Source organism: Protopterus annectens, chromosome 6.part0 (genome assembly GCF_019279795.1).
Source record: "Protopterus annectens isolate FY-2018-M chromosome 6.part0, PAN1.0, whole genome shotgun sequence".
Classification (NCBI taxonomy): domain Eukaryota; kingdom Metazoa; phylum Chordata; order Ceratodontiformes; family Protopteridae; genus Protopterus; species Protopterus annectens.
Genome location: NC_056737.1, coordinates 772010681 through 772028856, shown reverse-complemented (window position 1 = coordinate 772028856; position 18176 = coordinate 772010681). Strand labels below are relative to the sequence as shown.

At 43.3% G+C, this 18176-nt stretch overlaps 1 protein-coding gene across 1 annotated transcript in view; it reads right to left on the bottom strand.

The window, feature by feature from the left end:
- Positions 1-18176, bottom strand: part of KIAA0586 (KIAA0586 ortholog) — a 4394667-nt gene that overhangs the window by 1994047 nt on the left and 2382444 nt on the right. The window contains exon 14 of the mRNA XM_044074450.1: positions 1324-1501. Coding sequence (XP_043930385.1) covers positions 1324-1501 — 178 coding nt within the window. The remainder of the gene's footprint in view (positions 1-1323; positions 1502-18176) is intronic.

Genomic DNA, 18176 nt, shown 5'->3' with positions numbered 1-18176 from the left:
TTTCCCCAAACAATACTGGGACCATATTGTAAGGAGGAAAGCAGCCTAGCAGTTGAGTTTAACTGTAGGAAAAGGTGTTTTCCTTTAGCTGACTCACAGCAGTTTACATTCCACTGTTTCTTGGAAACTATAGTACTACTACATAAGTGGAGGATAGCTATGATGGTCCATTTTAATGGCGTGGGCTCAGGAATAGTTCAAGAAAATAAAAACCTGTTAACTGTTAATGTGAATTTCAGAAGAAAAAAGGAATACGCAACCCCACAGGAGGGAATTGTATGAATTTCACTTTAAGGTAGATTAAAGAAAACCTTTTGCAGAGCAGTCTGCCCTGTGGATTGGGAATGACATGGTTTTTAGTCTCAAGTTCTATGAGACACTAGAGGTGAAAGGAGGGATCTTAAATTTTTCTGTAAGTAGTTCTACATCTTGAGAAATTTTATTCTCCTGTTTTCTTGAAATATAGCCAAAACAAAAAGGAACAAATCAAACATGTCACATTATGATGCAAAATAAGTTTTCAGAAAAATGCTGCAAGGAATTTCTGTTACTCTCTACCTACAGCATTTGATTTGCATATGTATGCTTAGGTTGAATCTCTGGAAAACATAAATGGCTAGATTAATTAATGCCTACACTAAGTGTACATGATCTGTATTCAAGAACATCCCTTCCTCTTTTTCTGGTTTCTAGTCATTCAAAAAGATTACACTAAGTGAATGCGTAATCTACATTTTCTGATAACTTTTATGAATCCCCCTCAATATTTTAGGCTGCAGGAAAATCAGTAGGAAAATTAAACTTGGGAAGAAGAAGGTGTGAGTTATTCTTGTGTTCTCTGTTCACTCAGAGTGGTGTACGCTTAGTGTAGGTGTTAATGAATCCCAGGGAAAGAAAAAGGAAAGCAAACAAATGGAATCCAGTATAAGCTGTATGCACAGACTTACTACAGTCTTTTAAATGTGTGTTTTACAAGGAGTTAGAAAATATATTAATGTTCACTGGGTGGAACCAAAAACAGTATCATGCAGGAATCTAACTGAATGACAGACTACTACAAACAGAATGTGATTATACGTAAGAAAAACTGGTGACTACTGGAGTGCCACAGTGTTCAGTATACTGCAACATATATAATGTTAAGCCTCTTAAGTCAAGATAAACATATTTGCTAAAGACACCTACACTGGTGTAGTGTACATTGATAGAAGATTCAGATTCCAGGAAAACTAGCCATGGTACCTGCAAGGCAGGCAGGCAAATGGCATCTGGAGCTTTATTCAATAACTGGAATTTATGAAAAAATATAGATACTTTCTGTACCTTTAATGCTCTCAACTACTTTTGGTCTCTGTGCTTTAGATCTGGGCGAAGGTGAGTTAAGTCGAATATAAGGTCCCTTCTTCAGAGTAGAACGATGGCCCTGGTAAACAGCTTTCCCATATACACGAGAAAGGTAATCTTCATCTTGTAACAGTGCTTCATTAACCTGAGGAGGCACCTATAGATAAATAAAAAAGAAAACAATAAGCCTGAGTTGTTGGTATAATACTATACAAGTTCAGCTGAATGCAGATTAATGAAATATTAAGTGTTGGGCTATCTTCTTATTCATTCTAAAGAGACAATAGCTTCTAAGTACAGATAAACATTTCTGGAACATTATGCATATCACAAATAATGGTCTACAACTGTAAACAGAAAGAAAATCTAAACGTAAACCAAAAAAAAAAAGACATTCAGCTCTCATTAGCTTTATACCTGGTACACAATTTATTTTTCTGTCCCATTTTTTTTGTGCTTAAAATAAACTGATTCAAAAATGGCCTGTTAAAGAGTCTTGTGATCAGATACATTAAGCCTTTAATAGGATTTCAATGTCACTAAATTTGAACAATCAGGTCAACGTGGCATACAGTGTGAAATGTTGTTCTTCTATAACTTGCAGAGGGCTGCACAGTACAGTATGGTGGTGAAGTCCTGGATGCATATCATTTATTTTACCCTTTGATACCTTCACTCGTAGCAACACTATCAATTGGGAAAGCAACTGATGCCTGCTTTTCCATACAAGTTAAGAACACTAGGTGTGGATTCATAAATACTGTTCCCCAATCTAAGGGTAGTACACGACATAACAGTGTACCACACCCATGTGAGAAACAAAGACTGCAACAAAATGGGTAAGACCTTATATGCAGTATGATCAGCCAGAGTACACCATGCATACAGTATGCATGCAATGTCACCTCCCCAGAAATGTATGTCTTTAACAAACACTACACCAACTGTATATGGGCTGGTCCAACAAGACAACTTATGGGATTATAAATGGGTACCTACAGATGGCACACTGCTTGTGATTACACTAATTGGTAGTCCCTGCTGATGTGCTGCAGTGCAGGCAAACCTGATACCATGACTACACTGTCCTTACCCCCAAACAGTGATACCCGAGTCCCAGCCAATGACAGGTGTAACAGCACCAGATCCCCTCATTACCATAACATAGTAATGACCCCAGCTCTGACACCATGTCTAATGAATGAATGATTTTTATGAATCACTGTGTTTTCTTTCTCAAGATTGTACACATTGTACTTTTTATTCTACCTGTATATAGCTCCTGAACCAAACATATAACGTTTCTTTTGCCCTTCTCTAAAATACATCTATCCTGTGTTGTATTCTGTCACAGTGACAAAATGCCAAGAACTACAAATGGTACTCTAGATGATATTATATATTTTCGTGGTTGCAGAGCTAACTGCATTCATATCCTAATTAAATAAAGGAATAAATGTATCTAGAGAGAAAAGTTAATGCTGTTACAGAAGGCATGCCACAAGCAAGTGTAATTGTAAAGGGCAGCAGTAAATACACTATACTTAACTCCCAGTAAAAAGCCTGATATGCAAAAAAAAACGGAAACAGATTTTAGCATTAACATCTGATTATATCAAAAATAAACATAACTCTATAGCAACCCCTAACTAACACACTCCTTCAATTTACAAGCATATGTTACAAGAATACGGAACTGGATTGGATTGAAAGGCTAGGCTCAAGGCTCAAGGCTCTGAGGGTCATTAGCCCAGTATATACCTATGAACAAATGCAGGATATACTAAATCATTTGCTTTTGTACTTCCTTTTATACTCATAAACACTGCACAACAATGGATCATTTCTGAACTTTGGATCAGAATATTTATTTGCAATTGTTCAATGACTGTGGTGCAATACATAAAGAATGAATCAATACTGCATAAATCCTTTTTCTCTCTCTCCATGTCATAGATGTGATATCCTATCAACATTATCATGCAGCTTTGAGCCTTATAGTCAATATCACAGGAATGTAGTCCTATAAAAAGTAATCAACACCAGGAAACAAGCTACCATCATTCATTAACATGCCTTCTTTGGTAAAAAGGATACTAACGGCTAATGATTTGTTACCAGTGTGAAACTCTACCAAAGAGATAGTGGTGAAATGCTTTCACTTCCCAAACCCCTGACAGCAGAACATAATTATTTTAAGCTGCTGTCAACAATACTGAAGCAATTTCAGTTGGCTTTTCCGTACCATATGGTAACTTCTGCTCCAAAACTTTTTGCTCAAAAATCAAACATGGGGGCTGCTCCAGTGGCATACCTGGATAAAGCCTTGACTACAGCACAACTGATCCCGGTTCAAATAGCAGCTCAGGCAACTGATGGAGCTGCAGTGAAGGGATGGGTATGCTCCTCCAAGGTGGGAGGGTGCTCGTTGGTACACTCCTTAAGAAGAGGTGTGGTCCAAAGCATGGAGTGGACCTTATACGTAACCAATGAGAGTTGGTAAGAAGAAAGAAAAAGTCCCCCACCCCTGGATGGGAGCATAGACAAGACAAGCCCCCAGGACACCCTCAGGATCCACAACCCACCCTAGTGAATAAAATGGAGCAAGTCTGGTGGGGGTTGGAGATTACCTAGTAGACCTGGCATGGGCACTGGGCATTGGGGGCTGGGCTGGTAAACATGAGGACCAAAAATAAAATCACACACTTCTTTCTGTGTAAAATCAACAATTAGCATCTTCACCATGCAAATTGCTGGTACTATTTTTAGACATAAAATTGTGTTTAAACAAAGGTTAATGTCTAAATTACTTCTGTAGGTTAGCATTTCCTGCCTTGCAAAATGCTTACACTTCCTTTAAATAACATCATCAAGTAAAAGTCTTTCTGCATACAGGGTGGGATTCAAAAACAGTTTTCATGTTGTAGTAGGTGACTTTGCATAAAAAGTGGCCATGTGTAGGGTGAGAAAGATTCAGAGACTCATTGAGTGCAAATGCCAAAACCTGAGAAATTGTGGAGCCTGAATAATATGCAAATGATGGTATAATGCCACAACAATGAGCAACAGTATTAAAATGAGGGCAACCATACATGCAAATGAAAGTAAACAATATGGTGGATTAATTCAAAAACATATACATTTTGTTCAAGAGACACTAACTCCAAAGTTGTTGACCACAGCTAAAATGTGGAGTTACAAGAGGCAGACCATGAAAATATGGATGGGGTAACCACCACACTAGTACACCTGTATATGCAAGAGGCTGTTCTCACCACTGGTATTTATGTTGTTCAGCATCATCACCCTTGGCTGCAGTGAGTCATCCATCCACATCTACCACATCATAGCCCCAATGACATTCAAATTGTGGACTGCTATATTGTGAACAGAGGCATCATACGGGAGGTGGTTGAGCTGTGTCACCCCATGTGCACATCTGCGGGATGCCTGGAGCACCGATCCCTGTGGACACCAAGGTATGTATGGCTACAGGTACCTTTCAGCAACCAACAGGGAGCATTGTGGATGTATACCTGGCATCTGCCTTAAGGATACTTCACAGGTTCCTCCATGCCATGTTACACTATGTGATGAAGCATATGTGATTTCCACATACCACATAGGAGAAAGTCACAACCATGTGGCCTTTTTATGACATAGTCCAATTACCTGAGGTACAGGTAACACAGACTACACCCACATTGCAATAAAGGCCCCACCTGGGGAAGCAGGGAAGAAGGTATCTTAATAGTAAGAAGTTCCACTCTAATAACTGCCAGGTGGTCTGTAATGCACAAGGTATGGCACAATATGTCGGCAAGTCAACCAGGCAGTGCTCAAATCTCCCACATATGGTACACATATAACCCTCATCAGTGGTTTGCGCAGGATTATTTTACCTGGGGACATCTTACTGATGATGCTGGACGTGCCCTGGAGCCATGGTTAATGACCTATTAGAAATCCACACACCATGGCAGAGAACAGCTACAACAATGCCCTGTCAGGAGGAGGAACCCCCAAACTCAGCAGCTGGGGAGGTGCCACATGAGCAGCCTGTGGAGGAGATTTCAACAGGGCAGGACTATGCCAGATGGAAGCAGGGGCAGCACTGACAAAGAGGCAACATCTAGCTTTTAGCTATGGGCTTGAATAAAGTGTTGTATAGAACATAAAAACATGACACATGCAGTTCTAGACTCAGCCTGTGCTATATCATGCACAGACTGGCCATATTGTGAATCAGATGCAGGCTACTCCAAATAACACAGTAGAAAAGACAGGGCACAATTATCATCACATACATAGGCAGGGAAGGCCACAGTATCAAGTGCCATGAATAGGCATTGTATGTGTGGTGGTGTATTTGAACAGTATTACTTCTGTGTACATCCCTTGCATGTACTACTACTGTGTATGTCACACATATGGATGGGTTGGGAAACTGGGGTAGACTGGATAGGGAAGGGCTGCCATCTCCATTACTGTGACAGGGTGTGATGGTAGAAAAAGCAAATGTATGAAAGAGTGTGTGCTGGGACACAGCCCCAGCAGATGATGAGCTGTTAACTAGTGGACAGTCCTAAGGTACCCACCTAAGACATAAACTCAGACTTTGCAAGTCTTTATACATGGGGGAGTCCTTCTGTGGGATGGTCACAGGCATGATCCACACCTTGCTGAGAGAAGAGAGTGCTATCTGCGACTACAAATGGTGGCTCATGCCTTGCCAAGAACACCATGTCCACATCAAAACATACTACCCACGACACTGGATGGTGGAGTGGAGATGATGACACTGTGTTTGCCTGAATGTAGCCTCCACTTTCCATGACAAACATCCCTCATGGAGATGGAGGTGGACAAGACATAGTAAGTGTATCGGTCATGATGTGTAGCCACATGCAAACTCCCTGTGCCAGATGTCTATGAAGTTTCACATGTGGCCCATGCACAACCTGAGGAAATCACATATATCATATTCTATCCCCTACCAGCGCAGCAATTTCTGTGTTGGTGTCTGCTTGTGTTCCTGTATTATGGTCCTGCAGAAACACTAGGTAGTGGCCATGGATAGACCTACCTCCAGTGAGGAACAGTAACCACAGTATGCTCAGCCATCAGAACACCATCCACAAATGCCACGGCTTGCTCTATGGAGCTTGTGACAACCAATAGGGATTGTGCCACAGATGATGACATCTATTCCCAGGTAGAACTGTCTGAGGCTGTGGGATAGATTGCACAGGCAGAGTAGCTGTGTCTGAGATACAGTTAGTTGGAAAGTGGCCATCAAATTGTCCATTTCTAAAACTGGCACTGTGACCCCTAACCACGCCAGTATTTGGCTGCCATCATGATTACGACCAAACAGTTCTCTGACATCAGGCAGTTGTACATCTATGGTGGGGGACCCTGAAAGTACATCATCTGTGAAAACACCAATTGCTGCAGCCCTGTGAATAAACTACTAATACTTAATATATTGGTACGGGAAGAAAATGGGCAACTTTTCTTGTGCCAGTGACCACTGAACTTGAACTTCAACATTACTGCAAAATGAAGCTGTAATGGGTTGTAAGCTCTACTAAATCGCACATTGAAATAGTATGCCGAATACTTGTCCATCTTAAGACAAAACCCACCTAAAGCATCCCCGATAGATATGTGTGGTGGCCTGGTCATTTCTGCACAAATATCTAGCATTCCACCGTAGGATGTAGATCTGTCCGTACCTCCATGCTTAAATGCCAGAAAGCCCCCTGTCTCTGTTAATGGTGGTTAAGTTGGTTAACTGCCTCCAACCACCCACTGCTTCTGTGTCAGGTGGATTGTCAAACCTTTAGCTGCACTGACCATGTATGTTGCCCCTTGTCTGACTTGATCATGTCCTGTTCTAGCTACCAGCAGCATTTATGTCATTAATGACGTCCCACCAGGCACTGTTCTGGAAACATTGGTCAGATTTCTCACAGCTGCTCATCAACCAATTGTGCAGATGGAGGATCCATAAGATGTAACCCTCTACGTGTGAGAAACTGCATTTTTGTATTCCCCACCATGGCATAGGTATATGAAATGGAAAAAGAAATATGGCTGTGAGAAATGTTACAGCTCTACCAGACAAAGTTATACAACTAGAAAGGCTATGTATTGCAAGGATTATGTGGCAGTGGTATATATATATATATATATATATATATATATATATATATATATATATATATATATATATATATATCTCCAACTGCCCCTCCAAAAAAAGAAAAAGGAAAAACACACAAAAATAAAGTTACACATTAGTGACATACAATTTGCTGTCACAGTATTCCACAGCTGAGGAAAAAAAGAAGTTATGTACCTACCATAATGTTCCATGTTAGATGTGTTCTTCTCGCCTTCTTTCTTGCTGGTTGAGTTCGGAGCCGATCCTCGGCTCCGACTCGGCCATCTTCAATAGCTCGAGAGCTGTTTACTGGCTCGAGGCTACCCCATATCCCATGACGCCTGGCGCTAGTTACCCAGAGCTCATTTGAAAAAGCTATTCCAGACATAACTAAGGAAGAATTCTGCCCTAGAAGCCCCTTGGGCCTAACTGTGAAGCTATCTAAGCAGAAAAGGACAACCAGAGAAGGTTCAGCCAATGAAATCTGAAAAGGGGAGCTCCTCTCGATCCACTAGGATAGGGGGATGGAGGATGGGACGCAAGAAAGAAGGCAAGAAGAAGACAACTAACATGGAACGTTATGGTAGGTACATAACTTCTTTATGTTAAGTTGTCTATCTCGCCTTCATTCTTGCTGGTTGGGACAACGTCCCTAGCACCTACTATCCTGGGTTGCTCATTGGAACAGACTCTTCAGAACAGTGGAACCAAAATCAGCTCTGTTTCTGGAAACCATGTCTAGTTTATAATGAGAAATGAAGGTATGTGGGTTAGCCCACGTAGCAGCTGCACAGATAGATTCCATGGGCAACCTAGATTGGAAGGCCACCGAGGTGGACAATGCCCTAGTAGAGTGGCCTTTTGGTTTGATAGATAGTTCTTTGTTTCTCAGCTGGTAAATGAAAGAAATAATGTGAGACAACCACCTAGATAGTGTTACCTTTGAGACTGGAAGGCCCTGTCTGCTCTCAGCATAGGAAAGGAAGAGTTGGTCCGACTTCCTGATGTCCTTTGTCCTATGCAAATAAAAACGCAGTTGTCTGTGGACATCTAACTGGTGCAATTTATATTCTGCCTTATTGGTGTGATTAGGAAAGAACACAGGAAGGTCTATGGACTGATTTCAATTATTTTGTGAACAAACCTTAGGAAGGAAGGAAGGATTGGTCTTTAGAGCGACCCTATCATTATGAAAAACTAAGTATGGAGGACGAATACAAAGAGCCTGAAGCTCGGAAACACGTCTGGCAGAAGTAATGGCTACCAGAAAAAGAGTCTTCCAGGATAAAAACTTTATGGAGCAAGATGCTGCAGGTTCAAAAGGTGGCAAGATTAGGGAAGCTAGCACCAAATTTAGAGCCCACGGAGGTGGTGGATCCCTGATTGGGGGCCTAAGCAGAGTGGTTCTTTTGAGGAAGGCTTTACACAGCTTATGAGACATAACGTTGAAGACAACCCGACGTGAAAATTCGAAATGGCAGCTAACCGAACTCTGATTGTAGCAGAAGCGGAACCAGAATGAAAGAGTTCCGCTAAAAATTCCAAAATCTCATGGACAGGGGCTGAAAAGGGATCTATGTTCTTAGCCTCTGCCCAGCAAGAAAAATGTTTCCACTTGCTAGCGTAGGTTTTCCTAGTTGTGGATTTGTGCGATGAGATAATAATTTCCTGCACAGAGGAGGAAATATTAGGAAGCCTGGCTAAGGTTGGAAGTGGAGCAACCAAGCTGTGAGCTGGAGTGTTTGAAGGGATCGATGCAGTCTGCCCGATTGATGAATCAGCAGATCTGGAATAGGATCCAGAATCCAAGGCTGCTCGAGAAGGTAATGATGCAGGAATGGGAACCATATCTGTCGAGGCCAGTAAGGGACAATGAAGATCATTTTGCAACCCCAATGCAGTTGCTCTCTGTATGAGTTTGGGTATTAGGGGAAACGGAGGGAAAGCGTAAAGAAGTCCCTGAGGCCAATCGTGGACTAGAGCGTCTCTGGGGGAGTGGCCAGGAAGTGGGAGAAGAAATTGCTGCACTTGCTGTTGAAAGGTGTGGCGAACAGGTCGCAGCAAGGCTGCCCCCATTTGCGAAAGATTTGTTCCGCAATTACCTGATTCAGAGACCACTCGTGAGGCATGAAAATTGCTCTGCTGAGCCTGTCTGCGATGACGATGGAACTCCCAGGGATGTGCTTTGCGATCAGAAAGCGTTGGGAAGAGATCACCCACTGCCAGAGTCTGAGTGCTTCTCAACATACAGGATAGGTCCTGGTTCCACCCTGCTTGTTGATGTACCACACCACTGACATGTTGTCCATTTGAATTGCAATGGTCCCGGGAGGGAGAGAGTCCTGAAGGGCTTGCAACGCTAAAAGCACGGCTCTCCTCTCCAAGACATTTATATGCAAATGGTACTCGTGAGGCTGCCAGGTGCCTTGGACTGTCCTGCCCTGATAATGCCCCCCCACCCTATCAGGGAGGCATCCGTGGTCACTGAGGTGACTGGAGGGGATAGCACAAATGGTCTGCCCTGGGACACTGATGGGGAGACCATCCACCAAGCGAGGTGCTTCTTGCATGCTTCTGTGATCATAATCTTGTGAGACATGGGAAGCTGTTGGAAGGACCACTGTGTGAATAGAAGCCACTGAAGGATTCTCATGTGAAAGCGGGCCAGGGGGACTAGAAGAATTGCTGATGCCATGGAACCCAGTGTTCGGAGGACAAACCTGACTTGAATCGTTTTGCATGTTAATAAAATCTGTACTTGTTGGCGAATTAGTGATACCCTGTCTGATGGAAGGTTCGCAAACATGTTCCTCGTAATTAGATTTGCGCCTATATAAGTGATATGCTGACAGTGCAACAATGCAGATTTTTTCAAAATTTATTGTGATACCTAGCCTGGAGCAAGTTTTGATAGTGTAGTCCCTGGCTTGCAGGAGGTGATGCCTGGTGGAAGCAGTGAGGAGCCAGTCGTCTAGATATGGAAACACCTGGAATCCCTGACGTCTCAGGTGAGCCGTAACCACTGCCATGCATTTGGTGAACACCCTGGGGGCTGTGGTGAGACCAAAGGGCAGAGCTCTGAACTGATAATGACTGGCCCCCAGCCAAAAGCGAAGGAATCTTCTGGAGAGCCTGTGCATTTTGATGTGGTAGTATGCATCCTGAAGATCTATAGAGCACATCCAATTGTCCTGACCCAGGAAGGGTAGAATGGACTGTAGCGTAACCATCCGAAACTTTGTTCTTTGTACAGATCTGTTTAATCTGCTGAGATCCAGGATGGGTCTCCAGTCCCCTGTCTTTTTTGGTACCAAAAAGAACCTTGAGTAAGTTCCGGATCAGAGCTGGTCTGCCGGGACTTCCTGGATGACTCTTTTGTGTAGCAGCTTTGAAATCTCTATGGCTGCTTGTTCCCTTAGATTGGGTGGAACATCTGGAAGGGACTTGTTTGACTGTAACGGGGGTTGAGCAAAGGGAATTCTGTAACCTCTGGATATGATCGACTGTACCCACTTGTCTTGAGTTAGGTCTTGCCAGGCTTTGGGGTACAGTGAGAGCCTTCCCCCAACTGCCTCCAGAGGTGGGCAGCCGGGCAACCCTTCAGGGATGCTGAAAGGGCTTCTCAGAGAAGGATTCTCTGCTGCCCTGGTTCTGCGGACCCCCTCTGCCATGAGGGTGGCATCTGTTATTGTTCCCTTCTCTGCCCCTGGAGGGGAACTCACCACGTGTGTCAGGCAAGGCTCCCTGGGATTTCCGGAACCACATCTTTCCATTCTTCTGACCCTTGGGGTATGGTCTAGAAGGAGTGGAAAAACGGACTACCACAGCAGAGAGAGTCTTGCCTTCCTATTCACACCTGGTTATGGTGTCCTTCACCTGTGATCCGAAGAGAGCGGAACCATCAAAGGGGGTATTGGTGAAAGACGCTGTGAAGGGTTCCGCAAAATTACATAGCCGCATCCATGCATGCCTCCTAAGGGCAACGTCTGTGCCTGCGGCTCTACTCGCACCATCGTCTGCATAAGAAATGAGCCTCATGGAGGAGTTAACAACTGACTTCAGTGTCGCCAGCTGGGAGGCCACCTTAGCTTAAGCCCCTTCAGCTGATGGATCTTGGAGGGTATCTCCAAGCTCTTTAAGGAGATCCCTCTGAAGGCGGGTGAAATGGCACAAATAATTCAGAGACCTCATGGAGAAGGTCGCTGAAGCAAACATTTGTTTCCCATATCTGTCCATAGTCCTAGACTCCTTGTTAGGGGGATGGACAGATGAGGAAGTTTCTGCCAACTCCTTCTTTGTAGCTGCTGCTACCACCATGGCATCAACAGGTACGCCCTTAGTCAAAAACTGTTTGTCCTGAGGTGCAGTTATAAATTTAGCAGGTCTCCTGGGGGTTGGTTCCACTGTGTCTGGAGCTGACCACGCCTTCCGAGCCACCACAGATATAAGTGGGTCGAAAGGCGGAGACACCCAGGAGGTGGAAGGTCGGGAACCAAACGCGTCCAGGAATACCGACTCATCCTCGGAAGGGGCTAGGGCATTCCAGTTCCCCCTCTGCCTAAGCATTTCCTAAAGGTCTGAAAAGAAGACATCTTCAGAGGGGGATCTCGAGGACCCTTCCAAATCCTCTAAGTCAGTATCTGATGTGACAGGCTCAGGGGAGTCAACGTGCTTCCTCTTGCACTTCCTCTTATGAGGTGGCTCCTCTGAGTGATCAGGGGAGGCCTCGGAAGAGGAAGAAACACCCAAGGGGGTGCCCTGGAGTGCTGGTTCCCCAAGCTTTGGGTCTGGAGGAGGGGCAGAGGCAGACGCAGGCACCATAGAGGGAGGAGCCGATGGGGTTGACCTTGGGACTGACTTGGGGGCCAGTACACTCCTCATGACCTCGAAGGCGCCCCCGCCCAGATGCAGAGAAGACTCCCATTCCGAAGAAACCAGAATTCCTCTCCACACCAAGGGGGATGGCTCCGAAGCCGAAGTAGGAGCCGAGCTCACCTGCGCCTAAGCTCCGAGGGGGAGAGCGGGGTCGGACAAGGGTCCGATGCCACTCACCCCCTCGGAACCGACAAAGGAGTCCCGGCGCCCAGATCCCTCCAAGGACGGTGCCATGGAAGGGATCAGAGCCGATGACGGAACCGAAGGAGAAAGTATCGGAGCCGCCGGTTCCATGAGTTGAACCCCAAAGAACTATGGCTCCGAGCTCAAGAGAGGAGTCGGAGGAGGAATCTCTGCAGAAGTGGACGGAGCCGACACCTGATGAGGGGGGCTGGACAACATTTTCGCTAAGGCCTGCGATTTCAGCAGCCTACTGACCACTCGCTCCAAGTCCTGATCTGAAAGTCTAGAGGAGTGAGAGGATCTATGACTGCGCTCCGACTGGAGCAGAGGTGACCATGAAGCCAAGCATATCGACTCCAAGGAGGGAGACCTAGATCTCTTTCAACTCCCAGACGGCTCGGAAGTACCTGCTGAATCCGATTGGGAGGGAGGCACATCGGCTATGGCCGGAGCCGAGGTGGATGGTGGAGTTTCACCCAGCGACAGCTCAGAACTGGGAGCCAAAGACTTAGGTGGCTTGGAGGATTTCACAGGCTGAGCCTTGGCCGGTGAATCCTGGGGCTTGAGCAAACCCTGAAGGATTAACTTATTTTTGCTCTCCTGCAGGACTCTTGGGCTGAAAGCATGACAAACCAAACAAGTGTCCTGCAGGTGCACCACGCCCAGACAATAGACACAAGAAGTGTGACCATTTGTCAGAGACATCTTCTGACAGCATGAGTCACACTTCTTGAATCCGGACTCTTTAGTTTCCTTGGACATGTTACCACACACACACCAAGGTTAAACACTCACACACTACAAGAAAAAAAAAGTTAGCAGGTATAACTAATTAAACAATATATAAACTATACAGCTAACACACACTGAAAACTAAGTAAAGTCTACTACTACAGACACTACTTAAAAATGTTTTAAACTAGAAAAAAGACAAAAAGAGGGTTAGCCTCTAATTTAAATGGCTACCGCAAAAAGGAAAGGAGGGGGAGGGGTGGGGAAAACTCTCTAAGTAAAACGAGTTTTCAAGAAAAAAACAGGGGGGATAGACACTATTTAAAGAATCTAGCTAGGGTAATAGTACAATAAAGGAATTAGGTATACTATTAAGGGATAAATTCTAGTGAAAATAGAAATATACAAAAAAGTATACGAGCCTGAGCCAGTTAAGACAACCTCGCAGTCTGAAGCAGCAAATGAGATCGGGGTAACTAGAGCCAGGCATCATGGGATATGGAGTAGCCTCGAGCCAGTAAACAGCTCTTGAGCTATTGAAGAAGGCCGAGTCGGAGCCGAGGATCAGCTCCGAACCCAACCAGTAAGAATGAAGGCGAGATAGACAACTTAACATCAGCTGTTACTTGGGTCATGAAAAGAACCTGTCATTGAGCCATGCAGCCATCACCCCAAACTGGCAAAAGCATGAATCTGCTGTTTGTATCCTTAGACTGAGGCACACCAAAAACACATCAAGTGTACTCTACCAAGGTCACAAAAAAAGAAGTTATATACTCACCATAACATTCCATATTATTGTCCATTTTCATTCTTCCTCAACTGTTGAGTTTGGATCTAATCCTCGGATCTGACTTGGCTGTTACTTCAGCTCACGACCACCAAAAAGCTCTCAAGCTCCTCCTTTACCCATAATGCACCAATCCCTAAAATACATTAGATCTTGTTTGCTGTTTGACAAAGTAGGATGAACTACTATAAAAATCCTAAAAGAATAAGCCATATCTGGAACTCAACATGAAGGGCAGTGGTGTCCTTATAATCTCTCGTTCTTCCAGAAATCGGTTGTAAAAAGGTTGGGGTTGGTGGGTGGGGAGTTGAGGAAGAATAAAAATGGACAACATAGCTGGAACGTTATGGTAATTATGGTTATTTTCATTCTATCTTCAACTCTTGGGAAAGAGTCCCCAGCTACCTAAATTCCAAGGTGGACTTTAAGGGAATGATATTCCTGAGTGCATTTGAGCCAAAGGCTGCTCTTCCTCTCGAGACCAGATCTACTCTGTAATGAGTGATAAAGGTATGAGGATTGGCCTAAACTGCAGCTACACATATGTCGTCCATGGAAGCCCAAGAGAGGAACACTGAAGAAGCTGCCATAGATCTAGCTGAATGGGCTCTTGGAGCTTTTGGTAAGGATAGACCCAATTTGTTATAGATAAATTATATGCGATCCGTCAGCCATCTGGCTAAAGTTACCTTTGCAACTGATTTTCCCAATTTAATTATTTTTGTCCTTTGCAGATTCCAATCTGCCTTTCTAATATCTTTTGTTCTATGTAGGTAAAAATGTAATTGCTGTGGACATCCAATAAATGTAACTTGTATTCACCATTGTATGCAAATTTAGGAAAGAAGACTGGCAGATTAATGAACTGATTAATACTGGATTCTGACACCACCTTAGGAGAGAAAGAAGCATTGGTATGTAATGCTACTGTATCCTTATGAAAAATCAAGTAGGGAGGTTTAGAGAACAATGCTTGAAGTTCTGAAATTCTTTCAGCAGAGGTAATGACCACTAAAGATAGTTTTCCAAGTCAGGCATTTAAGATCACATTTAAGTGCTGGTTCAAAAGAGCAATGAATTAAGGTCTTCGGTACCAAATTTAAATCCTATGGTGGAGTAGGATCTTTATATGGAGGTCTCAGCAGTAGGGTTCCTCTCAAAAAGGATTTACAAAGCTTAGATGAGGCCAAGGAAGAATTCTCATATCAAATATGAAAATTACACATTGCTGCTAACTGAACTCTAATTGTTGAGGAGCTTGTTCCCTCACTAAAAATTGTTGCCAAAATTCAAGAACACTTAGTACAGGAGCTGAGAAGGGGGTCAATGTGTTTCTGCTGTGCCCAAAAACTGAACCTTTTCCATTTACTTCTATAAAGTTTTCTTGTACAAGCCTTATGGGAAGGTAAAAGAATGTGATGGATAAGGGAAAAGACCACTGGTTGTCTGGCTATTAAAGGAATTGGAGAAACCATGCTGTTAGCTTGATAATTGAGATATCCGGATGAATCATGTGGGTGAGACAAGAGGACGGGAATCGGATCCAGAATCCAAGGTGGGTAAAGTAGATGAGGCTAAAGGCAGGGGAACTAAATCTGTCGAGGCCAGTAAGGTGCAATGAGGATGACTTTTCTCTTCAACTAGACAGCTTTCTGTAGGAATTTGGGAATTAGGGGGAGGTTGGAGGGTAGGAATAGAGAAGACGTGGGGGGGGGGCAATCATGGAGTAGAGCATCCTTCGGTGATTCCTCCGGTGTAGGGATCAGAGCAAATAAGCTATACTTGCTGTTTAGGTGAGATTCAAAAAGATCACAGCAAGACTGGCCCCTTGATGGAAAATCGTATCTGTCACTCTCCTGTTGAGAGACCACTCATTAGGTAGTAGAATGGACCTGCTCAGTTTGTCTGCTATCACACTGGACTTTCCCAGGATATGTGTTGCTATCAGAAAGCGGTTGGAAGAGATCACCCACTGTCATACTCTGAGGGCTTCTCAACACAAGGGGTGAGACCTGGTTCCCCCTTGTTTGTTGATGTACCAAACTACTGACATGTTGTTTGTTTGGATCTCAATGTCCCAAAAGGGAGAGAGTCTTGGAATGACTGGAACACATGGAATGACTGGAACACTAAGACCATTGCTCTCATCTCTGGGACATTGATATGCATATTGGCCTCCTTAAGGGATCAAGTGCCTAGGTCTGTATTCCCCTGGAAGTGCCCCAACATAATCTGGGAAGCGCCCATGGTCACTATAGCCTTGGGTTGTGGGAAGATGAAAGGATGGTATTGTAGAACCTGATTTGACAGAATCCACCACCAAAGGTATGTCTTGCATGCCTGAGTGATTCTTATTTGTGCTGACGTGTTGATAAAGAATCGGCCACTGTGCTGCTAGCATCCACTGAAGAATTCTCATATGAAATCTTGCTAGAAGGACTAATATTATGACTACTGACATTGACCCCAAACCCAGCAGAATCAACCGGGCTGAAATCTTGGCACTGCAAATTATTTTCATTACCTGGAATCTGATAGTCTGCACTCTTGAGAGGGGAAAAGAAGCTGTCACTGATACTGTGTTGAACACCGCTTCTATGAATATAGATTGTTGTACGGGTGGGGTAAATAAGGCATCCCCTGATAATAAGCCCTAATGCGTATTTTGGCAGGGGAAAGAGTATAAGACCCGGTCTTACTTTCGGGGAAATAGGGTATACATTTATATATACATATATATATATATATATATATATATATATATACACACACATATTAGAAAGGAATGGGAAAAAGAAGGAAATACCAACAATGTAGTAACACTTCCAAAAACCTTCTTCAGATCTAACAAACTAACATTAAAGCAGCAATTTAAATAGCTTTTGACCAATCAAACCTAACATTGCAGCCGACGCCCCTTAAGAATAGGCTTAAGGTGAACATACCCATTAAGACCAGGTGGCTTATCTGCCTGTAAATCTACAATCCATCATAGTTCAGCAGTCTCTGTGTAATTAACAACATCTCCACCCCTTAAATTAGATATACCTATTTGCAAAACCATGAGATGTACATTCATTAGCCTGCTTTGCTAATGCGTTGTTATAATTTTACAACGTATATCCCTAACATGCTTAAGAATCCTCTCTCTAAATTGCCTGCTGGTTTTTCCAACGTAAAAACAAGCACATTTATTACAAGTAGCAGTATAAACTAGATTCTTAGTAGTGCAATCTGCATATAGTTGAGGGACATATTTAGTATGAAAAATGGGATGCATGAACACATTATTCTTACTAATATAATCACAAGCCTTGTATAATTTGCAAGGATATGTACCGAGTCTTTGACTTAAAACTGGTTTTACATGTGGATTCACATGACAAAGTCTCTGCTTTAGGTTTCTACTATTCTTAAAAAGAAAATGTCGTTGTTCACCAACAATTTCCTTAACTTGCCCATCCATTGTTAACTGCTTCCAATTGCTCCTGATAACCTCATAAACATTATTTATATACTAGTATATGTTAACGTATTGGGCGTGCCTTCATTGAAGGTTGGGCGTCGGGCTGGCAACTCATCACTGTAAAAATCTACTGCCAATCATTAGCGGACCGGAGTTCCGCTGTAGTGACCCCTAACTGGGAAAAGAAGAAGATATGTTAAAGTAACTCTGGTTCTATTAGCTTTATCCCTCATCAGAGGACGATTATCAGACTGATTCTGATAATGTCTTGAAAAATAAGGGATACCCTCCGTTGATCTTAAGTCAGTCTTTGTCACCATCAAACTATTAACTTAATTTTTGTTATATCCTCTGGCCAGCAACTGCTGAGCAAGAGAATCAGAAGCAAGTAAAAAGTCATTATCTGCTATGTGGAGTCTTGAAGTTCTATCTAATTAACTGACCTTTCACAATATTATGATAAATGTATCTTGAATGCATGGTGGTTCTGTACAAAAGCTTATTCTTGCAGCACTGCTTCCTATACATTTTAGTGGCTAATTTATTATCCTTGGCAACATAAATATGTACATCTAAAAAAATCAACTTCCTTATAAGAGGCCAGTAATGTGAACCTA